Source organism: Semicossyphus pulcher, unplaced genomic scaffold (assembly GCF_022749685.1).
Source record: "Semicossyphus pulcher isolate SPU_LCO1_2020_fin unplaced genomic scaffold, fSemPul1.0.p SCAF_6, whole genome shotgun sequence".
Taxonomy (NCBI): Eukaryota; Metazoa; Chordata; class Actinopteri; order Labriformes; family Labridae; genus Semicossyphus; species Semicossyphus pulcher.
Window position 1 is genome coordinate 20,918,376 of NW_027211737.1, and position 14,562 is coordinate 20,932,937.

The following is a 14,562-nucleotide window of genomic DNA, read 5'->3' on the forward strand; positions in this document are numbered from 1 at the left end:
CGTGTGTGTGTGTGTGTGTGCCTCTCTTTAATCAGCGGCCTGACACGGTGTGAGGGGGACTCGCCTGGTTCCACTTGTTGTTCAGGGGTTAATGGAAAAGATTTCTAAAGATTTATTGAGGGGGCGTTTAATGACCTGATCGGTTTCACCGCGTGAAAACAAATGATGCTGTAAAAGCTCGCTGGGTTGGAGGGAGGAAGGAGGGGGGCTCACTTTGCCAAAATTAATGACCAAAAAGAGGAAAAGACTGTTTATGGTTTGTTTTGCCTCTGACACACTTCTCACTGGCGAAATAAGCAGGTTCAAGATGTGGCTGCGTTTCAGAGCAGCCTGACAGAGACGGGACATGTTCATGCACAAAACTTTAATCTTCAATTAGAAACACTAAGATAAAGTAAAATTAGAGGTGTGTTTTTAGAAAGATGACTAAAAGACACTTAGACTGGAGGATCTTGTGGCAGAGGATAAATGTTAGCTGGTCTTCCTTCTCGGTTAGATTTCATAGATGTCATGTGAGATGATGACTCGGGTCGTTTGTCACTTGGTGCTCGACTTTCTCGTCCGGCTGCACCCACTCTGCACCCCGGGGCACACCTCCCTGTCTCCCTTTACAGCAGCACCTCACTTTATAATGCTGCTGGTCTTTTTTCACTTTAAAACTTACATGAAGTAATGTGCATTAAAAAACAACAACAAGCAAACACACAAGAGCAAAAAGGAAAACAAAACACTCCAATAAGAGAACTTGAACATCTTAGAAACCAGTTTGCAAAAGTTCATTTTATTTGCTTTTAACAGGTTTAATAGGTTAATTACAAAAACGAATAAATCATGTAAAAGCAGAGTACTGCAGAGACTTTAAAGGAAATATTAAAGAGAGCGGTTTAAACGGAAACTGATCAAAGAGAAAGAGACAAACATTTGAGAAAAATGTGACCTGGCAGGACACTCTTGGTTTCAGAAGATCCAGAGGATTTTACAGCATTAAAGCCAAATAGGCGTGTTTCTTAAACCAATACAACACAGAAACCGTCTGCAGAAAATAATGTCTTCAAGAGCAATTGGCTAAATTAGTGTCCTTTTATTCGCAGACTGTGCTTTGGATCGAGGCTGCTCTTACATCTTTAGTTCCATTCACATATGGCTTGCTGGATTTTTATTAAAAACAGTGAACAGAGTCTTGTTTGTTCCTAAGGCAACAATATACAAATTATGGAGTGAAAAATGAACTGATTGTGGCTGAAAAGCAGAAAGATGAGCAATGGTATCTCCAAACGAAACTCATCAAATCAAATAATAAGCCGACTTCTTTGCTGAAACCTGGAGAGATGTGAATCAAATTAAAAGGAAATTAGGCCTGCAACCATCAGCCACAGTTGTCTCATTACAGCGGAAAGATAATCCACAAAGCCTTAAAGCACACACACGGCGGGCAGGAGAGGCGGGATTTCACAGTGTAAAAGTTAAACAATGGTACTATTTGAGGTAAGAAAGAAAAGTACATATTTGAGAACGTGTCTAAGGTATCACAAGATTTAGAATCCGGTTTGAGTTTTTACTAATGTCATGACACATTAGAAACGTATTCCATTAAGCCTTGAGTGGTTTATAAAACACGCCAACCCTGTGGAAAATTTTTATCATGTTTGTGTCACGTAGTCAGATTATGTGCGGCTGAGCGGGGGAGCTGACTCTGTCACTTCTAAGTACACAAGAGGAGTACTTTGGAAGAAAGGGGGAAGAATAGATGTGTTACTTTTCTCCCACATCTGAGGAAATATCATTCAGGCTTAGAATAATATTGAAATGCTGGATTTCCTGACATGTGTAAGGCGATATATTGAGGCTTTATGAGTGTTGTGAGCTGACTTCTGGCTCCTGTTAAAATGAGATATCCCTCAAACCCAGTTTGATGCTTGACTTTAAGTAATTTTAAATACGCTCAGTGTCCTGGATTTTCCATATTCAGCACAGGTTGTGTTTGTTTTATTTGTTTCATCACATCCAATCACCCGGAGACATCAATTTCAAGGATATCAAATGGAGAAAAAAAAGTTATATATTTGTAATGAACACAGAGAGATGGACGCTGCACTGTTTGGCGAATCAAAGCTCCAGATATTGTAAAGTAAACACTTACAGCTCGGAGAAGTATTGGCTTAATATTAAAAATCAAATAGTGTGAACGTGTGTGAGACATTGCATATAAATGTAGCTCAAAGCTGGGAAATTAAAGAAGGATATTTCTTGTTATAAGCGGTGCAGTCCCAGATATACATGGCCTGTTTTTACACAAAGCAGAATGAGGAAAGTCAGATTGAGCAGCTGAAATGTGCAGAGAAGTTAGAGATTAAAACAAAACATGATTAAAACAGAACAAATGGTCCTCACTTAAAATCATTTGTAGGCTCTTGAAAAAGAAGACAGGCTTTGATCAGGGTGAAATGCTATCGAACCTCAGCAGAATATCGCACAGAGCATGATTTCTGGTAAGCAGCTCAGGCTTTAGGACCGAGGGGAAGAGGAAGAGCAGGCAGAGCCTGAGCCGTGCAGACTGGAGGGCAGGCAGGGCATTAGCTCAGTTCAGGCTGATGTCAGGACAATTAGAGGTGCACCACGGCGCATTGTGCACAGCGCCTGTCAGCCTTAATCTGTGCTGCCGTGGCCCGTACCCGCAGCCAGGCCACAGCCCACGGGAAGCGCTAACACTCAGGCCCATATTGCTTTGACAGTTGCGCTCATCTAGAAGTAATGCAAAACGTTATTGTGATGTATACACGGTGACCCTGTACTCCTGTGTCTTACAACAACAACACGGCTATTTGTGTGCAGAGCCAGGGAGGAAAGGCAGGGAGACATGATACTCGCAATGAGATGAGTGAGGAAAGGAAAGATGGAGGAAGAGGGAGATTAAAAAAAAAAGAGAAATAGCACATCAGATCTGGAACTTTAGCCCCCATTTCTGAATTGTCCCCTCTGATCCATGGCCACCACACTCCCCTCTCCTCCTCCGAGTCACTTTTCTTCTACAAATCCTGGTGTTTGTTTTTGAGGGAGCTGCTGCGTGTGGTGACAATGTTGGAGGTCTCCTCCGCCTCCTCGTCCTCTTTCACCTCCAGGACCTTGCTGAAGAAACTGAAGATGGAGTTGAAGCTCATCCAGGACGTCAGCTCGTGCCTCTCGGTGCCTACGAGTAAAAGAAACACAGAGACACAAACGTGAGTAAATCTGCAGGGGAAGACAGTACACGTTGAATAGTCTCACGTTAATAAAACCATAGCGTTGCAACCTAAACTGTTGCAACACAAAAAATAATAATAAATGATCATTAGATAAGTGTAGAAGTGTTTGAGGCTTTCCATTCCCACAATGCATCGCTCCATGCAAGGCTTAGGCCTCATGCATGAGAGCCATGACAGCCTCTGACCTATTAGTCCAACGGAACAGCCTTATAATGTTATCTAAGCGGATACCTGATAATCAACACCGCTGCATGTCCCCCTTTCCATCTCAGGCCTTCCAACAGAACCAGAGTTATGCACAATGGGCGCACTAAGAGAAACCAGTGGAGCGGTAGTCATTCATTCTAAAGAGCTGATTGAGGATAGGCAGGACAGAAGCTGGAGAGAGCTAACCAGCGAGCATATCAAGTGGTCCAGCAGTGGTGGGGGGAGGCAGCAGTGCTGGGTTTCCCTCTGACCTCCTCCAGGTTAGCCGGTTCCCAAGTTAGGGTCACACTGGAGCCTGAAATCTGGTCCACTCGCCTCGGGTTCCTGCCCGCCTCAGGGGTCAGGGTATCAGCGGGCAGCTTTTTACTTGCTTGCAAACTTGAACGTTTTCCTGCAACAGAGCACCTTGGCTCTGCATCTGAGAAACGATGATGAGGACAGATCGTGGCTGCAGCTGGTGCCCGACTCGTCTCCACTCCTGCTCGCTAACCATTCAGCGAGAGCGCTAACAGATAATGGCTTGTCTCCGCCGCCGCTGGCTAGCAGCTCAGCTGCTTAGCAACACAACTGTAACTGGACTTGAGAAGCCGCATTGAGGTGCCCTCTTGTTTCCCAGAGGGAGAATAGGTTTGCTACCAGATGATATTAAGAGTTTCATCCCTTGATAGATGGATCTAAGACAAATTTACATGTGCTAACAGAGAGAGGGATGAGTGAATACAGCCCAGAAGTAATGAGTTTTTTTTTCTGAGTCCTTATTTGCACACTTAAAACTGTTTTTTTTGTTCTTGTGTTTTTCAGGCCTGCATTTGTTTGTAAGATAAGAACATTAAAATGTGTCCCACCGTTTCCTCGGAGGGATTAAAAGAAAAAAAAAGGATAAGCTTAGCATCTGAGATCTGTGCGAGTAGGAAAAACTAGTCCCAGCAGTGAAGGGTTAAAATCCACAACCCCTCTGGATGAGCCAAATCACAAGTACATTAAAATACCTCCTCTCCTTCCTTCCTCGCTTCCTCCCGTCTTCTCTGTGCACAAGCGATCGGCTATAAAAAGCCAGACTAGAAGGCCGCCGGGATACAATTAGGAAGCACCTTACAGGCTCTCTCACCGCAGACAGGCCTCTGATGACCACCACACTGACCCCATGTTTATTAGATTGACCCCTGCCTGGACGCATTAATGGAGGCGGTGTGTGTTTGTGTATGATTGTTGGACCGGGGGTGCGTGCAGGGTCTTTGGCTGAGAGTGCATTTGGGTTTCGGTTGCAGGTGCTGCGTTTTGTGTGTGTGTGTGTGTAATTTGTGTGTAAAAGTATGTAAGAGAGTTTTCGATCGCTCTGAGATAAGGGACTGCTCTGCACGCTATGCGGCAGGCAGACTGTGCCTTGGGTCAAATTTACTGGCCTGGCAATCATGGGAGTCAATAACCCGGCCCTCTGAGTGACTCTGCTACCTGTGTTAGGGCTCAACATAACATCGAACCCTGGAAAACAAAGACACAGCCCTCTCACACCTCTAATCTATCATTTATATCCAATTTGAGGCAGTGTGATCTTTTTCCACCTCCTCCTCCATTTTCCCCGTCTCATCGCTCTCTCTCTCTCTCTCTCTCTCACTAGTGTTTTTACTTCTGTTTTGTCCTTTTCTCTCTCTTCCTGCAGAAAGCGATCAATGCCGCAGCGCTCTCTCATTCACCCTGAACTGGCGGTGAACTCCTCCGGAACGCCGCCAGGCTCTCCACCCTATCCCATCGCGGTTCGGGGTCACCAGGGGGGCGTCTCTGTGCCAATATGCAGATGAGCCTGTGCCCCTCCAATGACTCCAATGGCGTGAAGCTCCACCCCCTCTATATGGTAGAAAGCCCCCCCTCCCCAAACACTCCCACACATAAGACATAAACTGGCTCTCTCGCTGGTTTAAATAGGCCTTTAACAGCTTACGTCCACTCTTCCTTTAATAGCCAAAGTGTGTCCGACCTAATGGATGTTGTCAAAGCTGAGATGTGACCGCTGATTTAGAGGAGGAACCCCAATGACCAGGCTGCACTCGCCCACTAAAAAGACCTCGGAGAGAGAGAGAGAGAGAGTGGGAGCGAGAATTACCTCAGCGCTGCTACAAATCAAAGTAATATCTTTAGAAGATGTGGGGATCGATGAGGTGTCATCTGCTGTGTAAAGCGAATCCATAAACAGCCAATGAGCACGACTTTAGCCTTAATTTTAGTCCCTCACTGGAAAGTTTTTCAACTGATAAGCAGATTTTTTTATGAGCAATCGATTTCCCGTGTTGTTTAAACAAGATGTAACACTCACAGAGCGCTAACATTTAATTATAAATTGTGTTTAACTGATGGAACTTTTCAAAATAAAGTGCCCTCAGTGTTTATGTGTGTGTGCTTTCTTTCATTCGCTGTAAATCAATTAAGTTGCTAATTCTAACAAGATCATTGTAATTGCATTAATTCAATAAAGTTTATTCTAAATGCAATAATGTCCTCGTTTATTGTAAGTGCAATAATGATGTTACTGTGAGCTCCATAACATCTGGTATTGTCGGGGGAAATACAGGAAAAAAATCTCTCCACTTTCACAATGTGTTTATAATTAGCATTAAGCAATGGCGAGCTTAACAGAGATTATTTCTGCACAGAGGAATGATGACGCTGTAACCTTGAGGTGAGCAACACACAAACACACACACACACACACAGACACACACAGAGCTCCATGATGATCACTGTGTAACAGGTATAGAAAGGAGCTCCGTGGTGGGAGCCGGGCTCTGCGCTCAGGCCATGGCAGAGTTTCAGTCCGTCGTCTAACCCGTGGCCTGTGTTTGAACATTGTGTGTGTTGTCGGAGCCCGACGAAGCCGCCTCATTATGTGACAGGCAGAGGAGAGTATTTGATCCTGGATATTTAGCCTCCTCCACTCTGTCACAGCCACTGGAGCCCTCTCAAGGTAATTGGCTGACTGTTTGATCTCCCTCTGACTCGACACTGGTACAAGACGCTGACACACACACACACACACACACAAACACGTTTGTCACTTGCAAGTGTCTACTCATGGATGGCCAACACACACACATGTAGCACATACTCACTGTAAGTACCCTCCCCCAAAACAGCAGACAACGCACCCTGCTTTCACACACAAACACACACAGTTGTTATCATCTGTGTGCAGTGAGGTAAGGCAACAGGGGAGGAGAGTTTTGAGCTGTTAAAAAGGAAACAAGGAAACTCCTCCATAGCTATGGGCCATGCTTTCTTCCCTCCGCACCAAACGCTGCATGCTGTTACAAATGGTAATCGCCTCTGATTGTCACAAATTTCAAAACAAACGCTAGGTGACTGAAAAGCCAAAGTGACGCCCCGAGTGATACTCCGACAGAAAGCCCCGAATCAAAGCATGCCGACTATAATTAGGTTCCATCTGGGCTACATTATTTAAAGCCGCAGCAGTTAATTGCTTGTGTACAAATGGCCTATTTTATTTGAATCAAACTTTTTTTGTGATTCGTAATTACACTGATGTGAAGGGGGCCATATCTCTTTGCTTCATTTATAATATAAATACATATTGAAATTATTAAGAGGACGCCGAGGCGAGGGGAATTTAAAGTGATGATACTTTTCTTTGTGTGAGACGCATTTCTTTAAACAATTATGAGTGCTTAATCAAATACACTGACATTTGGGTTAAACATTTAATGAGCTTCAATTAAAAGAGGAGATGAACAATGATATAATCATGAAGGCAAAATTAAGAAAACAGAGAACCTAACAGGACTGATGCGCGTGATATTATTGCATGCAGAAGCAAACATTTTCTCATTTCCTCTTGTCACAGTTTTCATCAAAAATCGCACACAAACAGTGCATTTTCTTATCGATTTCCTATCGACGGTAACCTAAGCTGTTGTTTTATCTCCATGTGAGGCCTAGCGGTGTGTTGTGGTGCGGGGCCCATGGCTGGATGTAACCTTAGCCGGGCTGCTGTTTGTGGAAACTATCTGTTGCATGGATCAGCGGTGGGGAATCGCTATCTGTATCCTGGTTGTCAGACGATCGGATTTCCGCCCCTGACGCTCTCTGATATTAGATGATCTTCTGTGCTGTGTGTGTGTGTGTGTGGGGTTGTCCATATAAAACGCACATGCGCGTACAGTCAGTTAGGCATGTTGTCATCCTGCTCGCCGACATGCGTAAAGGTCAAGGATGTCACTTTGTCCCACGTGGCTGTCTGTCGGAGGGGTCGGACATGCAGCCGCTGGAGAGGAGGTCAAAAGAGAGCCCGGGCAGGTGACAGCTCGGTCAGCCTCGCTGCCAGAGCCACTCTGTCCTCTCTTACAAAATGAAGAGAGTCTAAAAGCTAATTAAATCTAAATTTATCCCTCACGAGCACCCCTCAATTTCCACTCAGGGTGCAGACATTTACGTCAAACCCCCAGACAGTGTGCTGGTGATACTTTGTTTTTAATAAAATCAACACCAGACTTCAAACGTCTACAGGAGAGGGAGAGACACACATGCGTCACAAGGAAAACAAAATATGCATAAATGACTCAAACAGAGCTCATCCTATCAAACCAGTGATACCACCGCAATGCAATTCATTTTAAATGCTTGTTGGTAAGCTCCGTCTGCGCCCCCCCCCCCACCCCCCCCACCATCTCCCCCCGTATACTGCTTTTAATTACTTTGCTTATTATTGTGTGTTCTTGTTAGACAAAAACAAGGCAGAACTCATTACACATCCAGAGATGAGGAACCTGAATCAGTAGCTACAGGGGCCGCTGAGGGGACTGGGTATTTACTCCGAATGAAATACAAGCAGAGAGAGACAAAATGGAGCGAAAGCCTGGAGAGGGGAGAATATCACATTAACTTCATCATCCAACGTAAGCTGCTTTATATTCTATGTACAGTAGAGGAAAAACTTCAACAAGGACTCCAAACAAAAGACTTTCTACTTCTTCCTCCTTTCTTTCATCTCTCCTTACCCACTCGCCACCTCCCCACGCAGACACCGAGAGTGCTTTTTTATTTTAACGTGAATGAGTGGCCTTGGCCGTCATAAAGGACCCTCGCTTTTATAGACTTGGAGCAGAGTATTTACAAGATAACCCCCCAGTCCAAGGACGGCGCGAGCTATTTGATACCGGTGTCAGCCTCTCCCCCCTCTCCTCTTCAGCGAAAATCAAAAACCCAAACATGCCCCTCGCCTCTGACAGCACCTCTCAATGTCGCTTGTTTTTTCCCTGCGCCGCTACAATGGGATGAGACACTCGTGGGTAAGAGGAGAGGCAGCTGTGTGTGGCATTTAACAAAAACCTCAGTTACACCTTTAATCATTTACTTCTTACATTGGGATAATATGTGACATTAAATATTCGAGGTACAGATTTATTTAAAAAGTGCATGAAATTATTCAAATGGAAGATTCAAGGTGACACTGTGCCTTTAAAGAATGTGAATTATTAGGAATATGTCTGTTACAATCAGTACATTAATACTATCTATTCAATAACTGAAACATAGTGTGCCTGCTCTGATTGGACTGTACGAATCGTATTATAAAGCACACTGAAAGCTATTGACTTTAAATTAGTTTTTCAGGCTTTTAAGAAGGAAAAAAAAGAAATAAATCTCTGTCGAGTTAGAGGGAATTAGTTAAAATATGCTCTTTGGTTAAAAAGCGATTAACAATCATGTGTTGTGTTTGCAATAAAGGATTTTTGGTAGCCCTGACAAATAAAAAAAACGAGTTCAAATATCAGAAGCAAACTTTAACTCACATTCATTCCCTTATAAAGCACACATACTGGTGCTGTGGAGAACAAATGTTCACTCGGCTATCTCCAAGATTCACTCACAGTTTTCTTTTAAACGTGCCCGCCGTCTGCACATGTACCTGTTGCTTCACAGAACACATGTGACATGTGAGAGCGACATAGAAAGAGGCAGATTGAGTGACCGAGTGTGCGCACACATGTATGTGTATGGAGGGGCCTTGTTGGGAGTGCCACCCAGACATTAGCACTGTAAACAGTGCAGGCCTCCTTCCCTGTCCAGGCCCTTTGTTCCAGCTGCACCACCATTGGTCAGGACTTAAATGGCAAACACTCAGGGGCTGCTAGCTCGCCTGACACGGTTTTGTTTTTGCCCTATTGAAGGGCAATGGAGAGCTTCTGTTTCTATGCCCAGGCACAATGTGTCTCAAAAGCAGCATGGCTGAAAAGAGAGGCCCCCACAAAGACTGTCCATTAGTGGAGGCACTGCATGCATGCGTGTACGTGCGCTCCCATAGGCACAAGCGCGCACGCACACACACTGACACACATTCACATCACGCTGCCTGGGTAAGGGTCAGGACAGACAACCTTGCCAAAGACGCCGGTGCAGACTGAGCATGTGCACATGTGGGTGTGTCCAAGTACAGAGTCAATATAACGAACCCAAGCCAAACTGGACACTCGCTACACCACTTCAACACACTCCTCACACACACAAACACACAACCTCTGCTCCACTTCAGCACAATGAGGTCTGGCACACACACACACACACACACACACACACACACACACACACACACACACACACACACCTCCCCAGCACCTTCAGGACAATACCAGGCATAGAAACACACACACATGCACACACACGTCTTCAATATCAGACATACACACATCAGTCAGTCACAAAGGAGGTGGGAGGGGGCGGAGAGGGGTAAGAGAGGCCCCCTTGCACCTGTAAGAAAGACGGGCCGCATTCAGAATCAATGGTCACAGAATAGACAGCTTGGAGTGTGAGAACCCCCCTCAACACAAGGCCGTGGTGACCGCACACACCTTACACACAGGCCTCCTCCACTAACCAGGTCGCCTGAGCTCTATAGAAGAATAGAGCGCAGCCATTGCACATGCTATGTGCAATGTAAGGCAACACTGCAGAGAATCGAGAGGTGGTATGGGAAAAAATGGCGATTGAAAAATGATATCTAAACTAGACGTCCCCAACGTAGTTCTCCTTTAAAAGCCTTATTTTTCTTTTGTCCAAAGCAGACACACATACACCTGGTACGGAGGTATAGAGCTACTTGTCACATGACCTTGTGATCCGATGCACTGTAAAACATACAGAGAGGGTTCAAGCAGTGGGTAGGAGAGGAGAACATGGGATAGATGTAGGGAAGAGGAGAGCAGAGAGGTCAGGTGGGGGAGGAGCAGGCCAGGGGTGGAGATAGCAGAGAGTGGGTGTTTGAGGGTGGAGCAGGTCTGAAATAGATCACTTAAGGGAACAAAGTGTAATTAATGGGTCGCCACAGATAAGAGGGCTCTGGCCCTATCTGGGAATGTGCTAATGGAGTCGACACACACTCAACAAGATCAGTGGACAACCCCTCTTTATGTGTGTGTGCGTCTGTACGCGTTAAACTGCGCGTGCACGGGCGAATGTGTGTTTTAAGGACACACAATGGATAAATAGTGGGAGGAGAAGACGGCCGAGGTGACAGGTTAACGTGGGTTTCCTCCGTGACGAAGATCTGCCATGCCTGCAATCAGAGAAAACCCAGAAGGAAACGCACACACGTAAAGTTTCTCGTGCCGCACACAAACATATCTACGTGAGTCAGCCTCCCTAACCCACGTACGCGTCCCGCCTCACATCAAAACATGACTGATGTTATTACACTTGGCGAGCGGGCGCGCCTTCAGTCGCGGGGATGTGCTTGTTTACGGAGAGATGGAGGAGGAGGAAGCCGCTCGGTCAAGAGAGGGTCAGACCTGAAGTGTTCTAAGAGAAGCAAACTGACACAAACCTCTCCTCAAACTTCCTGCCTGCGTGTGTCCCTGCGTCAGGGGAACCCGGCTGGAGCCAAGGGGCCCGTGCATGTGGGTATGTGTGTGTGTGTGTGTGTTCTCTGGGGTTTGCTCGAGCCCACGTGTGCTGGGACAGTGAGATGGCCTGTGATGGACAAGGAAAGACAAGGAGGATTTCCCCTGTTTGTGTGAGGGAGTGGAACAGCCGCTGCACACACACATACACACACACACACAAAAAAGAAGTCTGTCTCCAGGATGGTTCTGTGTGTGTATGTGTGGGGCATGAGGGGAGTAGGTCAGGCATCTGGTTGGTTTCGTGTGTGGTTGTGTGTGCGGCTGTCTCAGGGTCACAGACCCCGGGGCCATCTACTTCAGTCTGCTTTAGTCAGACAAGCCAAGGCCACACTGACACACTGCATGACTTAATAATATAGAGACCTCTGGCTTGGTGCCGCGTATACAAGGCTCAGACGTGCGAATAATCAAAGAAACTAAACACATATCTCACATCTTTATGGAAATGAACTATTTAATATTATTACAGTCACCTTGACAAGTCAATAAATATCAAATGAAGTAAATGTAACAGTCCTTAAACACAAGGGCGTGACCTCGACAAGAGCAAGCTGCGCATTAAGATGTTACGTGTGTCCACAACAGCCTGAGAAGTGTGTTTTGTTTGTGTGCGAGCGTGTGTGATGTAGCATCGGGGGGTTAAACGGAGAGGGAAGAGACTCCGATCTGTCAGGACGAGGGGAGAAACAGCTTCAAAGACTCAACATCAACCCCTCTCCCTCTCTCTCTCTCACACACTCTCGCGCACACACGCAAAACACACTGACGGACAGTCCATTGCTCCCAGCATATCTCTACTTTGTCCTTGGACTGTCTGAATACCACTGGAGGCGAGCATGATTTGAGAGAGCAAGTGGGAACAAGAGAGAGAGAGAGACGGAGAGGGGAAGAAAGAGGGAAATGATAGAGGGAAGGAGAGGGAGAGAAAAGAGGCGCCCCTCAATGACATCTAAAGAGATAACTCACTCTCCAGAGCTTCTTTTCTCCTGCTATCACTTTCCCAGGCAGCGCTCAAGCCACATAAGGCCTCAAGAGTGTGTGCGCTAACTTTGTGTGTGTGTGTGTGGACGCGTGTGAATGAATGAGTGACAGTAGTGTATGTGGGAATACAGCGTACGTGAAGGTGAAAAAGGCAGAAGATTTTTGAATCTCAATGAGATGATCTAAGCAGCTATCAAGCCCAATGACGTGCATACTGAACGCAGCATATTGTGTGCAATGTTCTGCTTGGTCAGACTTCATGACGGCTGACAGAGATTATGTATAAAGCTATGACTTGTTTGCATTAAATGTCAGCGTTAATTGTGCATATAAAGCTAAGCTAATAATATGAAGTTACTGTATGCTCTATATTCATGTCAGAGTGATTTCGCTGTGAGTCTGCACTCAGATGGCTGCTTAAGAAATGATGTACACAACACAGCACAAACAACAGCTGGCTCGTCTCTTGATTGAAAGTTAACTTCGGGAAAACAAAGCACCGGGCCAGCGGCGGGTCACCACCAAGCTGAAAACACCCAAACAAAACAGCGGCAATAACACAAAGAGGCCCGCCGCTGCCACTGTTGTCGGAAATACTCCCAACTGTAGGCACAGACAACTGTGGGGAAGAGTTAACCTTTTGATAAGCTGCTTCGAGTCCCAGCTGTATGCATTTTTCATCGAAATGTTTGAGTCAGAAAGAGAATAATTATCTCCTCTCGCTGCACGCAGAGGCAAGGGGTGGCAGCCCCCAGTGTGGTCTTCATAAATGAACTAAGTCCTGAAATGAAGCAGCGCTGATGAGCAGAGAGAGAAACTGAGTTATGCTAATTCATCACCCGAAAATAAAGACATTCTGCAGCTCACTATGAAGCACAACAGCAGAGGCACGCAATGTATGCATTGGAGTTGCTATACAAAGTAGGATGCTCAATTCACTAAAAAAGGAGCAAAATCTGGACCACTTTTTTGCAGATTTAAATTCAAAATAAGTTTTCATAAGAAACCTAACCGATAAACCCGACTGATGAGAGCACTTCTAATTTCAATGACATAACTTAAAAGTTGCAAGGGACGGTAGACGCAGCATCTGACAACAGTTTGTTGTTGCACTGGGCTAACCCAGCAAACATTTTGACGTCTGTTACACATCAACGCTGGTCTTTGAGGTCGATACGTCTAGCAGAGGGTCTGATATGAAAGTTTTTCTGACGACCAACGAAATGTATTTTGCAAAATGGACTAACCTGGATTCAATCCCACGATAACTGCACTCAAGCCGAGCGCTTAACCCGGCCAACCACCGAATTCACCAGTGTGACGTGTTGTGATACTGATATTTGACTTTATTTCAATTTGTTCTCTCTGCTCTGAATTTTGACTTTGCATTATAACGTTTGTGATTATGTTGTGTTTGCCTTCATGTGAAGCACATTGTGTTGCCCTTTGTATGAAATGTGCTATATAAATAAAGTTATATATAAAGGGGTCGTTCTGCCTTCGTAGTCAGAGCTGCACAGCTCAAGTCCCTGGGCATTTCACCAACGGCTGCAAAATGGTTTTGAAGACATGCCGCTACAATCATCACTTTTGTTGCTACATTGAACAAATTAACAAAATTATAGCACAAAAATGTGTTTCTGACACGGTGACACGTTGTTAACCGTATTTCAGCCGGTTTGGACCTGATTTCAGCCTGTTTTCAACCAAATTTCAACGTTGAAATCCCGCTTGGTGCTCACTGGGTACATTTTAGCCCCTATGTTGGCCATATACATTAAAGCATATTGTGTTTAGAATAATAACCCTTTTCAATAACAATTTCCTCTAAATCAACATTCCCTTAAGACTGTTTTCATGTGGACATATGGTCTAAATCATGTCGTGACTCGACGTCTGTTGGACACAAGGTCGAGGAAATGTTTGCTGGGAATTCTATTTATCTTTAAAGTAACAAACAGTGGAGCATAATATTTTGTTCAGACGAGTCTATGCGGTTTGTATTCCATCTGTGCACCTGTAGCAGCAGCACAGACCAATGCGGCCCCTTTGTGTTTCTTTGATGCGGTGTTATTGTTGGTCTGAACACGGCCCAACAGCCCTCGCTTTGTAAGACTCCTTCTAATCAGTACAAGAACAAACATGCATGCACAAACACACACAGAACTTGACCTGCGTCTGCCAGACAGGGCGAGGTCACTGATCCCTGCTTCACAGTGGCCCCG

The 14,562-nt window shown here is 45.3% G+C and overlaps 1 protein-coding gene across 1 annotated transcript in view; it reads right to left on the reverse strand.

Annotated features, from left to right (window-relative positions):
* Positions 1–804: 804 nt before the first annotated feature.
* Positions 805–14,562, reverse strand: part of arb2a (ARB2 cotranscriptional regulator A) — a 146,515-nt gene continuing 132,757 nt past the window's right edge. Inside the window, exon 10 of the mRNA XM_069683779.1 lies at positions 805–3,187. Coding sequence (XP_069539880.1) covers positions 3,027–3,187 — 161 coding nt within the window. The 3' untranslated portion in view covers positions 805–3,026. The remainder of the gene's footprint in view (positions 3,188–14,562) is intronic.